The sequence below is a fragment of the Pelmatolapia mariae genome, linkage group LG12, assembly GCF_036321145.2.
Source record: "Pelmatolapia mariae isolate MD_Pm_ZW linkage group LG12, Pm_UMD_F_2, whole genome shotgun sequence".
NCBI lineage: Eukaryota > Metazoa > Chordata > Actinopteri > Cichliformes > Cichlidae > Pelmatolapia > Pelmatolapia mariae.
Genome location: NC_086237.1, coordinates 26,220,861 through 26,234,107, shown reverse-complemented (window position 1 = coordinate 26,234,107; position 13,247 = coordinate 26,220,861). Strand labels below are relative to the sequence as shown.

The following is a 13,247-nucleotide window of genomic DNA, read 5'->3' as shown; positions in this document are numbered from 1 at the left end:
AGAACAGCTGTCTTCAAACCCTTGCACTTTTCCACTTAGAGATGTTACAGATGGCAAGGAGCCAGACTTACATCGATCCTCTTGCCTTGCAAATAAAACTCTTCATGCCTTCATTATACATTTACATCCCATCCCTATAAGCATTTATATTTATCTCTCAATCTTTATACCAACAAAATGCACACTGAAAACACCACAATGTCTTTCTCTCACATCTAATATTCATGTACTCATTTACTACTTTTGGGGGTGTAGCCCATGCCAACACCCACAGATGTTGTATCATTCTAATATTCCCATGACACAACGCCCCTCATAATGCACGTTGAGTGCATCTTCCTGATAGTTGTGAAATTGCATCTCACCCTGAAAACAAGCTTCACATGAACATGCAGTGTGTATGCAGTGAAAGCAAAACAAGCCACAGAAATCAGTCAGATGGATTTTATGGTTGGGTTATGGTTAAGCAGGAAATAAATGCATTATGAAGCAGGTGTCAAATGAAAGGTATCAAAAACAATCAAAGGTCAAGAGGAAAGACTAGAGTTTAAACGAAAGTGGGAGAAAGTAGGTGTGGAGAAAGGAACGACTTTTTCATCAGACACATTGGACCATCATTAAAATATTCAACTTTGGAACAGCTTTGCTTCTTTCACCTTCACCCCCCCCCCCCCCCCCCCCCCCTCGCCTTTTCTGAATGTTGAAAGGATTGGCTCGACGTTGTAAATTTCACTCCATACCACTTGGGGCAGTAATGCGCCAAATAATCGAAAGCCAGCTGTAAATGCGCCTCAATAAAGAAGAGAAGAGGAGCGCCGTAAAGACAAAACAAAGCCACACATTTCAACGAACAGGCGCTGGTCGCTTTTTTATTTTTTTTTTTATAATCAAACAAATTTCATTCATTATTCATAACGATTACCGGCAATATCAATAAAAGACTTGCATCATGCCGAGTAGTACGTCTTTGCTGGAGGCCGATGAGGGAGAGTCCGAGGTCCCACCGCCGCTCCTGCACGCTTTCGCCGGTATGGGCCTTGACGAGCAGCACGGCGCTCATAGCCAGACGCCCGAACTAGCTGACGAGAGCCTCCCCTTTCACCACCTCCCGCTCTCCTCGGTCTCCCATTTCAGCCTCCTCGGTACGGTCCTCGACTTGAAGCCCTTGCCACTGCCTCGTCCGCCCTCGGGAGACGAAATTAACAAAACGGCAGCGGCTGAGGACGAGGAGGAGCCATTAGTTGCAACCGATTCCTCGTTGCTAACGCAGGCCCACCACCGCAACCAACACCTCCTTTCTGGGCCGGCTAGCTCCGGGATGGAGCACATCGAGACTGTGTTGCTGTACAACGGAGACGAGCGGGACGATCCTGCGGTCGGCGGCGCTCTCCCGCCGGGTAACAGCATGACGATGCTACCGTCCGGCGGGTTCGGGGAGCCGGATTACGGAGAGGCCGAGACATCACTGTTGAACCGGCGTAAGAGCGTAAACACGACCGAGTGTGTGGCCGTGCCGAGCTCGGAGCACGTCGCGGAGATCGTTGGCAGGCAGGGTGAGTCGCTTTCTTTTCGACTGCTTGTGGAGCTAACGTTAAGGTGCTAACTGAGTTTAGACTAAACTTTGTGGGGAGAGTTAGGCAGGACCGAATTAATGGGCAAAATAAAGAAACTTAAAGAATCGCGAGTTTATCTTCTAATTAATTAAAGGCGTGGAACAGAAAAGCAACGACATAAAACTAAGTTATAGCTTTAAAAAAAATCGTCGCGAAGAAAAGTGGCATACCTAGCTACTAGCTTAGCATTCCTCCCCCTTCAAACTGGGTCAACAACAACACCCTCGCCCAACGCCCTGAAAAAAGTTTACAACTAAAGTTTTATTAGTCTCCGGAACCCACTCTGTGGCCTCGGTGCAGTAGCTCGCCTGTATCACGGGTATGCTGTCAGTGAGCCTCCCCGTAGCCCTGCTTTGCTGAGCTAAACCAGCCTGGGCTTTGTCTCGGAGGAGAGGGCACCATTCCTTTGCCACATCAGCTGCAGGTTATAGTTAGCTCCGTGACATAACCGATACGATTTCAGCTAAACATCCCCTCGTTGTTCTTAGACCCTTATATGTGGTCTTTGTTTTATATAAACTTTACATAGATGGCTGGACTCGGTTAGTGGGGCAGTGTGATTATAGTTGGGGGATGGTGCACAGACTGCGCTGTTGACAACAACAGGAAATGGCTCTGGTAATGATGCTGGACTCTCAACCACTGCTGAATGGAATATTTAATTTATAAGCTATGCAACTTTTATGTGGCATTAATGACTGGAGACCTGTGCTGTAGTGCTTGTATCATGATCTTTTATTAGTTCATTAGTTTATTAGGAGATGCAGCGTTTCAAGAGTTCAATGTTGAATCTGTGGAGGTTAATGTGGTTCCTTTATGTGCTTTTTAACTTGCCCATGTGACAGGCTGTAAGATCAAGGCACTTCGAGCCAAGACCAACACCTACATTAAGACACCAGTGAGGGGGGAACAGCCAGTCTTTGTTGTGACGGGGCGTAAAGAAGATGTGGCCATGGCTAAAAGGGAGATCCTGTCTGCGGCTGAGCACTTTTCCCTTATCAGAGCCTCTCGGAACAGGACAGGCCCTCTTACTGCAGGAGCCAGCCTCGGGACTCCGGCTTTACCTGGACGGACTACCATTCAGGTCAGCAAGCTTGACTTTAAATGAAAAAAAAAACAAAGTCATTCAGGGGTTGAGAACAACCGTTAGGATGACTCGGTGTTATTAGTGTCAGCATCTAGGCAAAATTATTGTATAAATAAGGCTCTCTGTTGTGTTTTGTATTTTAAAGTGTGTATAGCTAACCTTTATCGTTTTAACTGTACAGGTGCGGGTACCATATCGTGTTGTTGGGTTGGTTGTGGGTCCTAAAGGTGGGTATTTAATTTGTTTTGTTTGCATGTATGTAACTGCTGAAAGTCATAGTTTTAAAGAAAGTCTCTAAAACAAAAATCAGAATTGCCCTTTAGCTTAATTATATGTTCTTTTAGCATAGATGGCAGGAAATGTGTGAAACATGCAATTTAGGACAAAAAGAGTCAGAAAAACAAATTTCATGTTAGCAGATGCAGACTAAAAGTGTTTTTTGGATGATATAGGCAAGACACTATGGGACTGTTCACAGTTGTGTAGCTCTGCTATCAGGCCCCACATCTAACAGCTTTCTGTTTCTGTGTTGTCTAATGGATATCCTGTATTTCTAAAAGCCTCTGCATCTTGATATCCATCATCTCAAGTCCAGACGGTTCCCTGTCGCTCTCAGCTAGTCTTTGTACACATTAGCACCTGTGTGTGGAAAATGCCCTGAGGCTGATTATGATTTGCTCACTGTCTTTAACTCTTTGCCCTGTTGACATTATCAGCTGTGTGTCAAATAGCTCTGGGCTGTTTTTTGTTTTTTTTTGTTTGTTTGTTAAACCAACCTGTAACGGTCCTTGCCATAATACCTGTAAAGGAAGTGGTGACGTGTCAAAAAAAGTCACTGGAGTTGAAAATTTAGGATGAAATACCGCGTCACACAAACACAGAGTCGAGAGGTGTGCTGTGGAGTATTTACAAGCATCAAAATGCACTCTAGGATATTGTTCTCGGTTAAAAACACAGTATTGACATTTGATAAGGTTTCCACACTGGATCTGAATTCAGTGTTTTGGTCAGGTGGTGTGGATTTCAGCCAGATGAGTCAGTAGGCCAGCCTGTAGTTGAGCACTGTAATTACTGCACAGCTGTGCTGTTTCCATTTTCAAAGCAACACACACAATGATTAAATAGATCTGAGTGTGGGGCACTGGTTTGACTCACTGGGTTGAGCAACAGTGATGCATATGCTATAAGGTTAATGCTGAGGCCCGCTTTTGAGTTATGTCTTTCTCCTCTCCTCTCCTGCCCACCTCCCCCCTCCCAAAAAAATAAAAAATAAAAATCTATAAAAAAAGCAACAACCAAGAAACAAGTGTAACTGCCGTAAATGCACAATACTGTCGTTGTGACTAAAATCTTGAGTATTTAGCTATGACTGCAGTTTCTGTGTGACTCAGCTTGGCCTATTTTGTCAGATTGTCAAGCTGCAGTTATTAAAAGACAAACAAGTACACAGAGCTGTTAGTGTTGCAGTCTGAGATTTTGATCGACTATTATTACTTTAACTGAGATTTTTACCACCAGCTATTAAAAATGAAGCGTCCATGTGCCATTTGTTTGCTTTATATTGGTGGCTGCTCATATTAAACATGGACAAAGTTTCTGATCATGAGGTTAAGGTTAGGTGACACTTTTGTTCAAGCACTTTTTTCTACTCTTGTATCTGTGTGACATCAAAGGGGGGAGGGGTATATTCCCAATACAGCCATCTCACTGCTCTGACTGTGAGGACCTAAGCCCCGCCCACTTCCTGTTCAGACTCTTTGTTTTTATTCGGGTTAAGGAACAGTGAAATTAAGGGGCTGAACCTGAACTAAAGGTCAGGGTAATGTAGGTTATAATGAGGGTGAAAATGAACATATTATATCCACTTCAAACTATAACGGACAGTCACGTAGCAAAGTGAGCAGAACGTCGATTGAGTCTTTGTACTCAAAATGTGTCTCTCATGTTTTGAGTGAAAGAGCTGGTCTGGTCATATCTTTCAGGAGCAACCATAAAACGCATTCAGCAGCAGACCCACACCTACATTGTGACGCCGAGCCGGGACAAAGAGCCAGTGTTCGAGGTTACAGGCATGCCGGAAAACGTAGACCGGGCGAGGGAGGAGATAGAGGCCCATATCGCCCTCCGCACCGGAACCTGCGGGGGCATCGAGGCTCCAGGTGTAGACAACAATGACTTTCAGTTCAACGGGACAGATGTCAGCTTCGAGACATCGGCTGGGTTGGGAGAGGCCGGATGGCTTCAGGCAGGTGCATCATCACCAGGCGGCGGTGGCTTGCTGCCACTAAACATCAGCGGTACTCAGCGAGTCAATAGCAATATCAACAATGGCGCCAGGATGTCTTCCAACTACCGCAACGACAGCTCCAGCTCCCTGGGCAGCGGCACCAGCTCAGCCGATTCTTTTTATAGCAGCGGGAACGTCAACCGACTGGCAGACGTCAGCCCGACCGGTCCGTTTAATGCCAACGCTAACAACAACAGCAATGGCGGCAGTGCAAGTTTCTGGTTTGGCGAGGGCCTTCTTCCCGTGGGGTCTGAGGAGCTGGTTGGGCTGGGAGGTGGGGGCTCCTCCTCAGGATTTGACCCATTAACCATTTCCACTGCCCATTCGTCACACCCTACTGCACAGCCACACATCTGGAGCCCCTTTGTGGACCACCAGCCCCTCCAGGCCTTTGATGCTCTTCAGTCTCAGGTAAGAGAAATTTAACAGCTGCAGTTTTATGGCCTCCTGTGCAGTTTTATTTTAGTCTTTTTATGGTCAGCAGCATGCAGGGGGAGTTTGATATGCAAATTGCAGGCTCAGAACTGTGATTTATCACAGATGTGCATTTATAAGGATTTTGTTATAACATTAGAAATCCCTTTAAAAAATGATGGTGGACATAAAACTTGGTAAGCTAAGTTAATATGTTGTTTCTCACAAACTTATTTGCCTGCATAGCTCAATTTTAACATAAACTTTTTGATGGTTTCCATTTATCTAATCTTCAACATCTATGATGTCTCCAGACAAGCCAGCCTGGGACACCCCGGCTCTCGCCAACCTTCTCTGGGACCGACGCCTTGGAGCATCCTCAAGCCCAGCGCGTTCACCGAGGGCCGTTTGGCTCGGCCGGGGCTCTCGATGCCCACAGGTTCCCCTCTTACAGCTCAGCCTTCTCCTCCTCAAGTGAAAGCACCGCCTCCTCTTCCTCCCCTCCCGAATCCTCGCTCGCCTATCGACTGGGGCTCGGATCAACAGGGAGGGGACAGGATTTGTGCGTCCAGTGTATGAATAACCAGGCGATCGCCGCCTTGGTTCCTTGCGGCCATAACCTCTTCTGTCTAAATTGTGCCACCCAGATATGCCAGGGTCCAGACGCTGTGTGCCCTGAGTGTCTGTCCCCAGCCACCCAGGCCATTCAGCTTCGCAATATGTGATTTTCTTCTTCTTCTCTTTTTTTCCCTCAATTTCCTTTATAACTGATTAGAGATCAGCCTGCCCAACACTTATGGTTCATGACGTGTGTGTGTGTAGGGGAGGGAAATACAAAACTGACCCCAGGTCAGTGTCTAAGTGTAATTCTCATCTGGCTTCCTTTAAGCTGGTGAAGCAGAGTAGGTGAATAAGGAATGATGTTGATTTAGGGCCGAGGTTAGGGTGCTGAGCCCGTTCACGTGCCTGGTATTGTGAAGTCTTCTTCCTTGATTGATCAACAAGAGGGTTCGAAACCCTCTATGTAGCATGGGGGGGGGGGGGGGGGGGGGGGGATTGGGATAGATATATTTTTTGATTCATATTTTCTTTTTTGTCCTTAAAATCTTTAGTTATTGTTATTTTTTGTACCTACCTATAATTTTATTTGTTTTAAATTGAGTTTGAATTCTATTGGCCTTTTTTGTCTACATCTCAAAAGGTTTTTTTTTTTTTAAATACATTGAACTATGGCCAAGACCCTTTGCCTTTATTTTAAGTAAAAAAAAAAAAAAAAAAGTAGAGGCAAATGAGTTTCCATGAGTTCCACATGTGACTGTATAACTAGACTATTAAGGAAAAATAGTGTTCTTCTTGTTACTTATAAACAAACAAACAAAAAACCAAGTTAATGCAGTAAATCTGATACAGCGTAGGTCGTCTTTTCAGAATTCATGTTTCCCAGATGATTGGTGCAAATATCATCAGGCTACCGGCGCACACCTGCGCATCTTTAAAAAGGATGTTTACATTCAGTAGGACTTGAATGAGAAGTTTTGAGTACTGCTAATATAATAACAGTGTAACACACACGGACACACACCCGTGGCGTGTTTTTACTTTATTAACTACAATTTGAAAGTTGTCGCACTCCAACTGCTATCTCTCGTTGCCTCATTTCTTTATTCTTTTCCCAGAATAACACCGACAAGTGAGTAACTTTTTTATCACTTTTGGGGTCGAGATGCCACTTCAGTATCGCCACGTTGCTTTCCACTTATACTTACACACTGTTTACGGTAAACTTGTGCCTAATTCCACTCTGAGTGTAAACAGAAGTAAACCGGTTCAGCGGACACATGGCGTTGCTCTGTCTTTAAACAAACTTGTGGCCTTTTTTTGGGAAGCCTGTAATTAATTCACAACACTATCTTCAGATCCAGATTTTCGGGCTCAAAAGAACACAAGCTGACAGACCGAAGTCTTAATATATTTGTCGAGGTTCAGTCTCCCGAGACGCTCTTCGCTGGAACAAATCTTGTCTCATGAGGACGCTTTCTTTCGCTTGCTATTTTGCCGAGCTGATATCGAGCGTTGCTTTCATCTTTTTTGGCACCAAATTTTCTTATTTTGTCCATTTCTGTTGTCACATTTCCCCACCCCCACCTCAGTTTATTTACTTCTAATTTATATGTCCGTTACGACCTCGTATGGAAACAAAGTGCTGTTTTTCAGCCAAAAACAGATATGCACAGCTTGTACCTTTGGAAACATTCCTCCTCCCTGTTTTTTAAGTATTTACTCTTACTTAAATCTCACCTGGGAGCAAAAAAGAGATTTTTCTGAAACTATGAAGACAGCTGTGATCTGGAACAAATCCCTGTACTGTACAGGCAGGCTACTGATTCTTTTCTTTTTTTCTTTTTGTAGACATCTCAGTAATATCCTTCTCTTTCACTTGAATGTCGACTCGTTTGGACGGCTCTACCCCGTGGCTGTCTCTTCACAGCTTTTCGGTAGGAAGTCAGGAAAATGATTCCAATGGGATGCAAAACTGAGATGAAGGCCGCTCGTTGCTTCACTTTCGTAATCCCACGTCTCTTCTGCCAGGCCTATGCAAAATTCATCTCAGCACGAAGCACTAGATAAGTGAAGCTTCTCGGGTTTCAAACAAACAAACTTTGGGGTTAAACTTGTAGACAGAAATAATCCGTCTGTTTATTTTAGTTATTCCTATTACATTTCAGTTCTTGCTTTAATGAGATGTTTTAACGGTACACACTTCACCTTTAACCAGCTCAGTTGCTGTTGTCCTGTGCACTACTAAGCACAGAGCTTCCCCATTATCATATCACACTATTGACTAGCCGGGACAGGCATGTTATTGACTTTCCTCTCACCTTCTCCATCTACCGGTATATATTTTTAAAAAAAAAAAATATATATATACATATATAGTTCTGAAACGTAAAGATATGGTACAAAAAGGATGAGAATCATCTCAAATCTTAGCTTTAAATATCTGTGTCTTTAGACTATTACAGGACTGAATGAGCTCACGGACACTTTTAAAAGGGGGAAGCACTGGAACGAGTTCAGCTCGGACTGCGCTCGCACTACATTAGGTCAATGCTGTCTCTCTGGTGTGTGGACATTGGATTGCAGTCCCTCTAGCATTCCAGCTGTAAACAGTATTTTGGGAGTTTTTACACAGCTTTGCTCCGTTTCTTTTTAATATCCATCATTTTGGCCATGGATCATTGAGCTTTCATAACAAAATGCAACCAAACAAGTCCCGCTTCTGCCCCCCTCTTTGGGTCATCCATCCGTCCCGTTGTTTTCTCAGCTCTACGATGAGCCGATCTCCTTTTAGTCTTTCTCTCTGAGAGAATGCAATACACTGTCGGCCCTCAGTTTATCGATATGAATCTATTTACATTTTTGTGTATGTATTATATAATATTACTGTTAATGACTGATAAATATACAGAACTTATTTTTATTTTGTTACATTTCATATATACATAAATATATATATCTTTAAAATGTTTACAATAAGATTTTTGTAAATTTTTTCTTTTTATTTCTTTAATTTTCTGAGTGATTAGGTGAATGAAGAGTTGGAAACGCAGACATGTTTCCACGCAGGAGAGTGTCAGTGCTGTCTGCTTGTAGTCTAGGTATTAGTTTACAGTATTGATCATAATAGTATTGATAGCTGCCGTTTAAACCTAGTGGAAAATGGAATGTGCATCACGAGCATGTCTTCATAATTTACCGCCAATGTAAAGCATCACACTGCAACTGTAAAAAGGCCAAGGATTCAAGCTGCCTGTCATGTCTGTACACCACCAAATTAAGAACGGTATACTATTAAAATGTATCTTAGATTATCTCTATATAAATACATATATTGTTAAGCTGTACCAACAGTTCAAAGTATTTGCTAATTTTACTACTTTTGTTATGTATATGTAGGGGGAGTCTTATGGCATATAAATTCTTTCAAATTGAGTCAGGAGTTTAAAAGCAGACTATATTTTATAACGGCCTTTTAAGTTATTGTGGCCAAAGCACTGATATTATATATTTGCTGTAAAGAGAATTTAAGAGTTTTATTTTTCTGATATTAAAGTTACTTAATAAAGACGGTTTCATTTAAAGCCATGCCAGACTGTTGTCATTTTTTTTTTTTCTTTTCTTCATATTTCCCGTGGGATTGTTTTCATGAGGAGTTCAGATTTCATCAGAATTGCAACATACGGAAGGATGGTTTTTGTGATTGAGTGGGAAGATTCAGGTGAAATTTTAAGTTATTATCTCAAAAGTTCAACTCAAACTTCTAAGTAAGTTGAAATTTTGGAACGCTAACTTTGAAACTCTTATGAGACTTATGAGAAGGGTTTTTTTTTTTTTTTTTTTTTCCACCAGTGGCAGAAATAAGCTTTCATTTTAACATGTATTCCTGATGAAAGCAGCACCACACTCCTCACTAGTGAGCATTAATGTCCCTCAGGACCTGCAAAAATTGAATTATTGGATCAAGATTGCAGAAAAAAGAACGATGCAAAGTGCAGCCTTCGGAAAAAAATATTGATATGGAGTTGGGTAAGCGTTAAATAACACGAGGACTTTGTTCTTTGAATTCTGCTGCTCGGACTAGGGTGAAGTTAGAAATTGTGATTAGAAATTCCAGTTTGGAAACACAGCACATAGTTTGTTTTTGTTTACAGATTCAATAATTTGCCGCTCATCATCTCTGTAGATAAAGCAAAAAATAGAAATACAGTGTGTGTCAGTGTTGGAGCTTTTTTTTTTTTTACATCCATTTTTTTATGGCTTTCTCTACATTACTTTTTCCATATGCTTTACATTAGCCGTAGGGATTTCTGTACTTGTTTCTTTTATTTATTTCACACCACTCAAATATCCAGCCTTGTACAGAAAGAAATCAGATATTAGAGGCAGCACGACTGAACATAAGATATACACGACTGTTAACGGTTTTCATCAGGCAGTAAATTTGAAAAAGCCCACTCACATGTGCCTTCTATTCTTTTTAATTAAACATCCGCTCAAGTGCATGTTGCTCTGCTGGTATTATAAAGACTGTGTGTATTTACAGAATGCTTGTCGCCAGAGAGGTTTTGAGCTGTGACAGTTGGAAAACTACAGGCGTAAATAAGGGAGGGTCTGCTGTGTCCTCTGACCTCATGGATATTCTTTAAAAATCATTTTCTTGATTTGTTGTCCAAATGTCTTCTGTGACAAACAAACATGGAAAAAAATGGGTGCAACAGAGCAAAAAGAAGAATGAGGGGAGATATGAAATATAGCAAAAGTGCATTTGAATGAGGGGGTGGGGTCAATATTTACCCACTTTTCTTTGCAAAGGGCATCTCCAGGACACAGGCGGGATTCAGGCCTGGGCTCTGACTGGATGGGGTATTGCAAATCTTCTTTGTTGAAGTCATTATTTTGTTGATTATATGCTTTAACTTGTTACAGCAAAAGATAAAACTGCTCTTTATCTTTAGATGTCTTCTTGTGTTAAAACTTCTACCACCCTGACTAAAGCACAAGTCCCAGCTGAGGAAAACCAGCCCCAAAGCATAACGCTACCACCGTGATCATGGTGTCCTGGTGATGTGCAGTGCTGTAGGAATTATGGCTACAAAGTTCAACAGCTTTGCCCCAAATGTTTTTTAATAACCTGGTGTACATGGTTGCAAAACGTATTCAGGGTTGGATGGTTCGTGTCTTTTTTTTTTTTTTTTTTTTAAACCTGTCCCGTTTGGTTCTTTTGCCATCAGAATTATTGTCTAAAGGCGAAGAAAGATGCCCAACGGATTTACTTTACCAAATGGACCATCCCAGCCTTGCCGTAATGGTCCATTTGATTTACCTTTTATTGTTTATTTTATTTTATTTTATTTTATTTTTTTTACTTGCTAGATACGGGACAGGGGAAAAGAAAAGGGAGAAAGAAAGAGGGGGGAAAAAACAAAACAAAACAAAAAAAACAGCGGAGAAGAGGGACGGGGATAAAGGGCAAAAAACAAAAACCAACAAAATAAGCAGACAAAAAATACATATATCGATCACCTGGATCACCTGTTGAGAAAGAAAAAAGAAAACAAGCAGAAGAAAACGAGAGTAATAGAATAAACAACATCACAATGATATATGGGAATATAACACTAAATACTTAATATTAAACATTATTGTGCAGCATGTAAGATCGACAGCGCACAGTGTGCTTTGAGGTAGGAGCCAAAAAGGGTGTAGTTTGTGTGTGTGATCACCTGTGTGTACACCTGTGAGCATGAGCGCGCTTGTATTTAAAAGGTTCCTTAATGTAATGATCTGCTAGAGGGTGTGGGGGGCCACAGTCCCATCCTCCAGGGCATGAAGCAGGTATGGAGGAGATCAAAACTCCAGACATCCAGAGGCCCCCAGAACACAAGAGACCAAGGAAGACCAACAGAGGGGCAGCCGCGCCACTGTCCCAGAAAGAGCTGAGGAGAGTCCCAGATGAGGGATCACTCAGCAGCCGCGGAGCAGAAGCCAGGGGGGGTTGCAGTGACGTGCCCGTGAGCTCCGCCGGCAGCCAGCTGTGCCTGAGTGACCGAGCCCCAGGCCAAGAGGCCGAGGGCACCCCACCCCCGAAGTGGCCCGAGCGAGCCCCAGGTTCCAGGCCCCGATAAGCAGCCACCAAGGAGTGAGCCGGTGTGTACCCGGACGCCCACCCCCGGACACAAAGAACCACCAACGCATCGATGTCTGAGGGCGTCTGCCACCGGCAGGGGAAGTGGTGGGGGGAGATAGGCCTCCAAACCTTGGAGGGCCTGAGATGTCCCCAGAGAGGTGGCGTCTGATAACCAACCTGACATATAGACACAGACATACAGGCACACTCAAATACAAACATCCATTCCCACCCTCATGCTCTCATAGGCAATTACTCCACACTCAACCAACGTGGAGACAGACATAAAGGAGTGTGATTGTACACACAATCACACTCCCCAAGCGTACTCTAAGAACCGGGTCTAGGTACCCTTGCCCCTGGAGGGGGAAACTGCACCCAGACCCAGGTGGTGTTACCCTTTTCCCTGCAGTGGGGAGAAGCAGACTGCCCCGACTCCGCAGCAGCAGGGAGGCCCCACACACCAGACCCCAGTCGGACGGCCAACTCCTCCTCCTAGCCCCCCCGCTCCAGCAGGCCGCAGAGACCGGGGGTGTGAGAAGACTCCAAACCTCCCTCTACCTGCTCATATGTAGTGTTGATGTATATGTGTTCTAAGGTGCAATTAAAACCCAAGAGGGCATGGAGCTACCTGCCAGAGAGCAGCAGGTAAGCGCATAGCCCCTCCTGATAGCCCTCAATGTCTACGTGTATTTAAAATTGAGAGGTGGGCAACGACGCCAGGGGTGAGGTGTACACCCTGATGGTAATTTGGAGTCCGTGTTGTGAGCCCACCCCCAAGATCCTATATGTATGTGTTATGAGAGTGTGAGTAATGTGAATGTCTAAGTTGTGGGATAAAATTGAGGCAGAGGCAGCCAGAAGGGGACAGGGGGGGGGGATGCCTCCTCTGCACCCTGGTGACACACCCCTACCCCAAGGCCCTGCATTTGTGGGTGATTGTGGTGGAGCGGGAAGAGGGAGGCAGCTGGAGATGGGGAGGGAAGAAAGGGAGGGGCAAGTGACCCCTCCCTGGGGCCAGCTCCCCCGCTGACCCCAGTAGGCACCCCCATGCTCTGCAACCCGCCAGAGAAAGGGGGCCCAGGCCCATCCGGACCAGGGCCCAGTGCAGCAGCGCCGCCTGGCCCCACAGAGCCCGGGACAGCCCACCCGACCCCA

The 13,247-nt window shown here is 44.1% G+C and overlaps 1 protein-coding gene across 1 annotated transcript; it reads left to right on the top strand.

Annotated features, from left to right (window-relative positions):
• The first annotated feature begins 818 nt into the window (after nt 1–818).
• LOC134639027 (RNA-binding protein MEX3B-like) lies at nt 819–6,430 on the top strand. Its single transcript, XM_063490031.1, has 5 exons — nt 819–1,553; nt 2,459–2,697; nt 2,882–2,927; nt 4,683–5,398; nt 5,716–6,430. Exons 1-5 carry the CDS (start codon nt 950–952, stop codon nt 6,124–6,126), a joined length of 2,016 nt encoding a protein of 671 aa, XP_063346101.1. The 5' UTR covers nt 819–949; the 3' UTR covers nt 6,127–6,430.
• Nucleotides 6,431–13,247: the final 6,817 nt, after the last annotated feature.

What these genes read in the sequence shown, in the direction of transcription:
- LOC134639027 (XM_063490031.1), top strand. Translation starts at nt 950, where the DNA reads ATGCCGAGTAGTACGTCTTTGCTGGAGGCCGATGAGGGAGAGTCCGAG. An exon ending in GTTGGTTGTGGGTCCTAAAG is followed by an intron (nt 2,928 to 4,682) that starts GTGGGTATTTAA and finishes CATATCTTTCAG; the next exon opens with GAGCAACCATAAAACGCATT. An exon ending in TTGATGCTCTTCAGTCTCAG is followed by an intron (nt 5,399 to 5,715) that starts GTAAGAGAAATT and finishes TGATGTCTCCAG; the next exon opens with ACAAGCCAGCCTGGGACACC.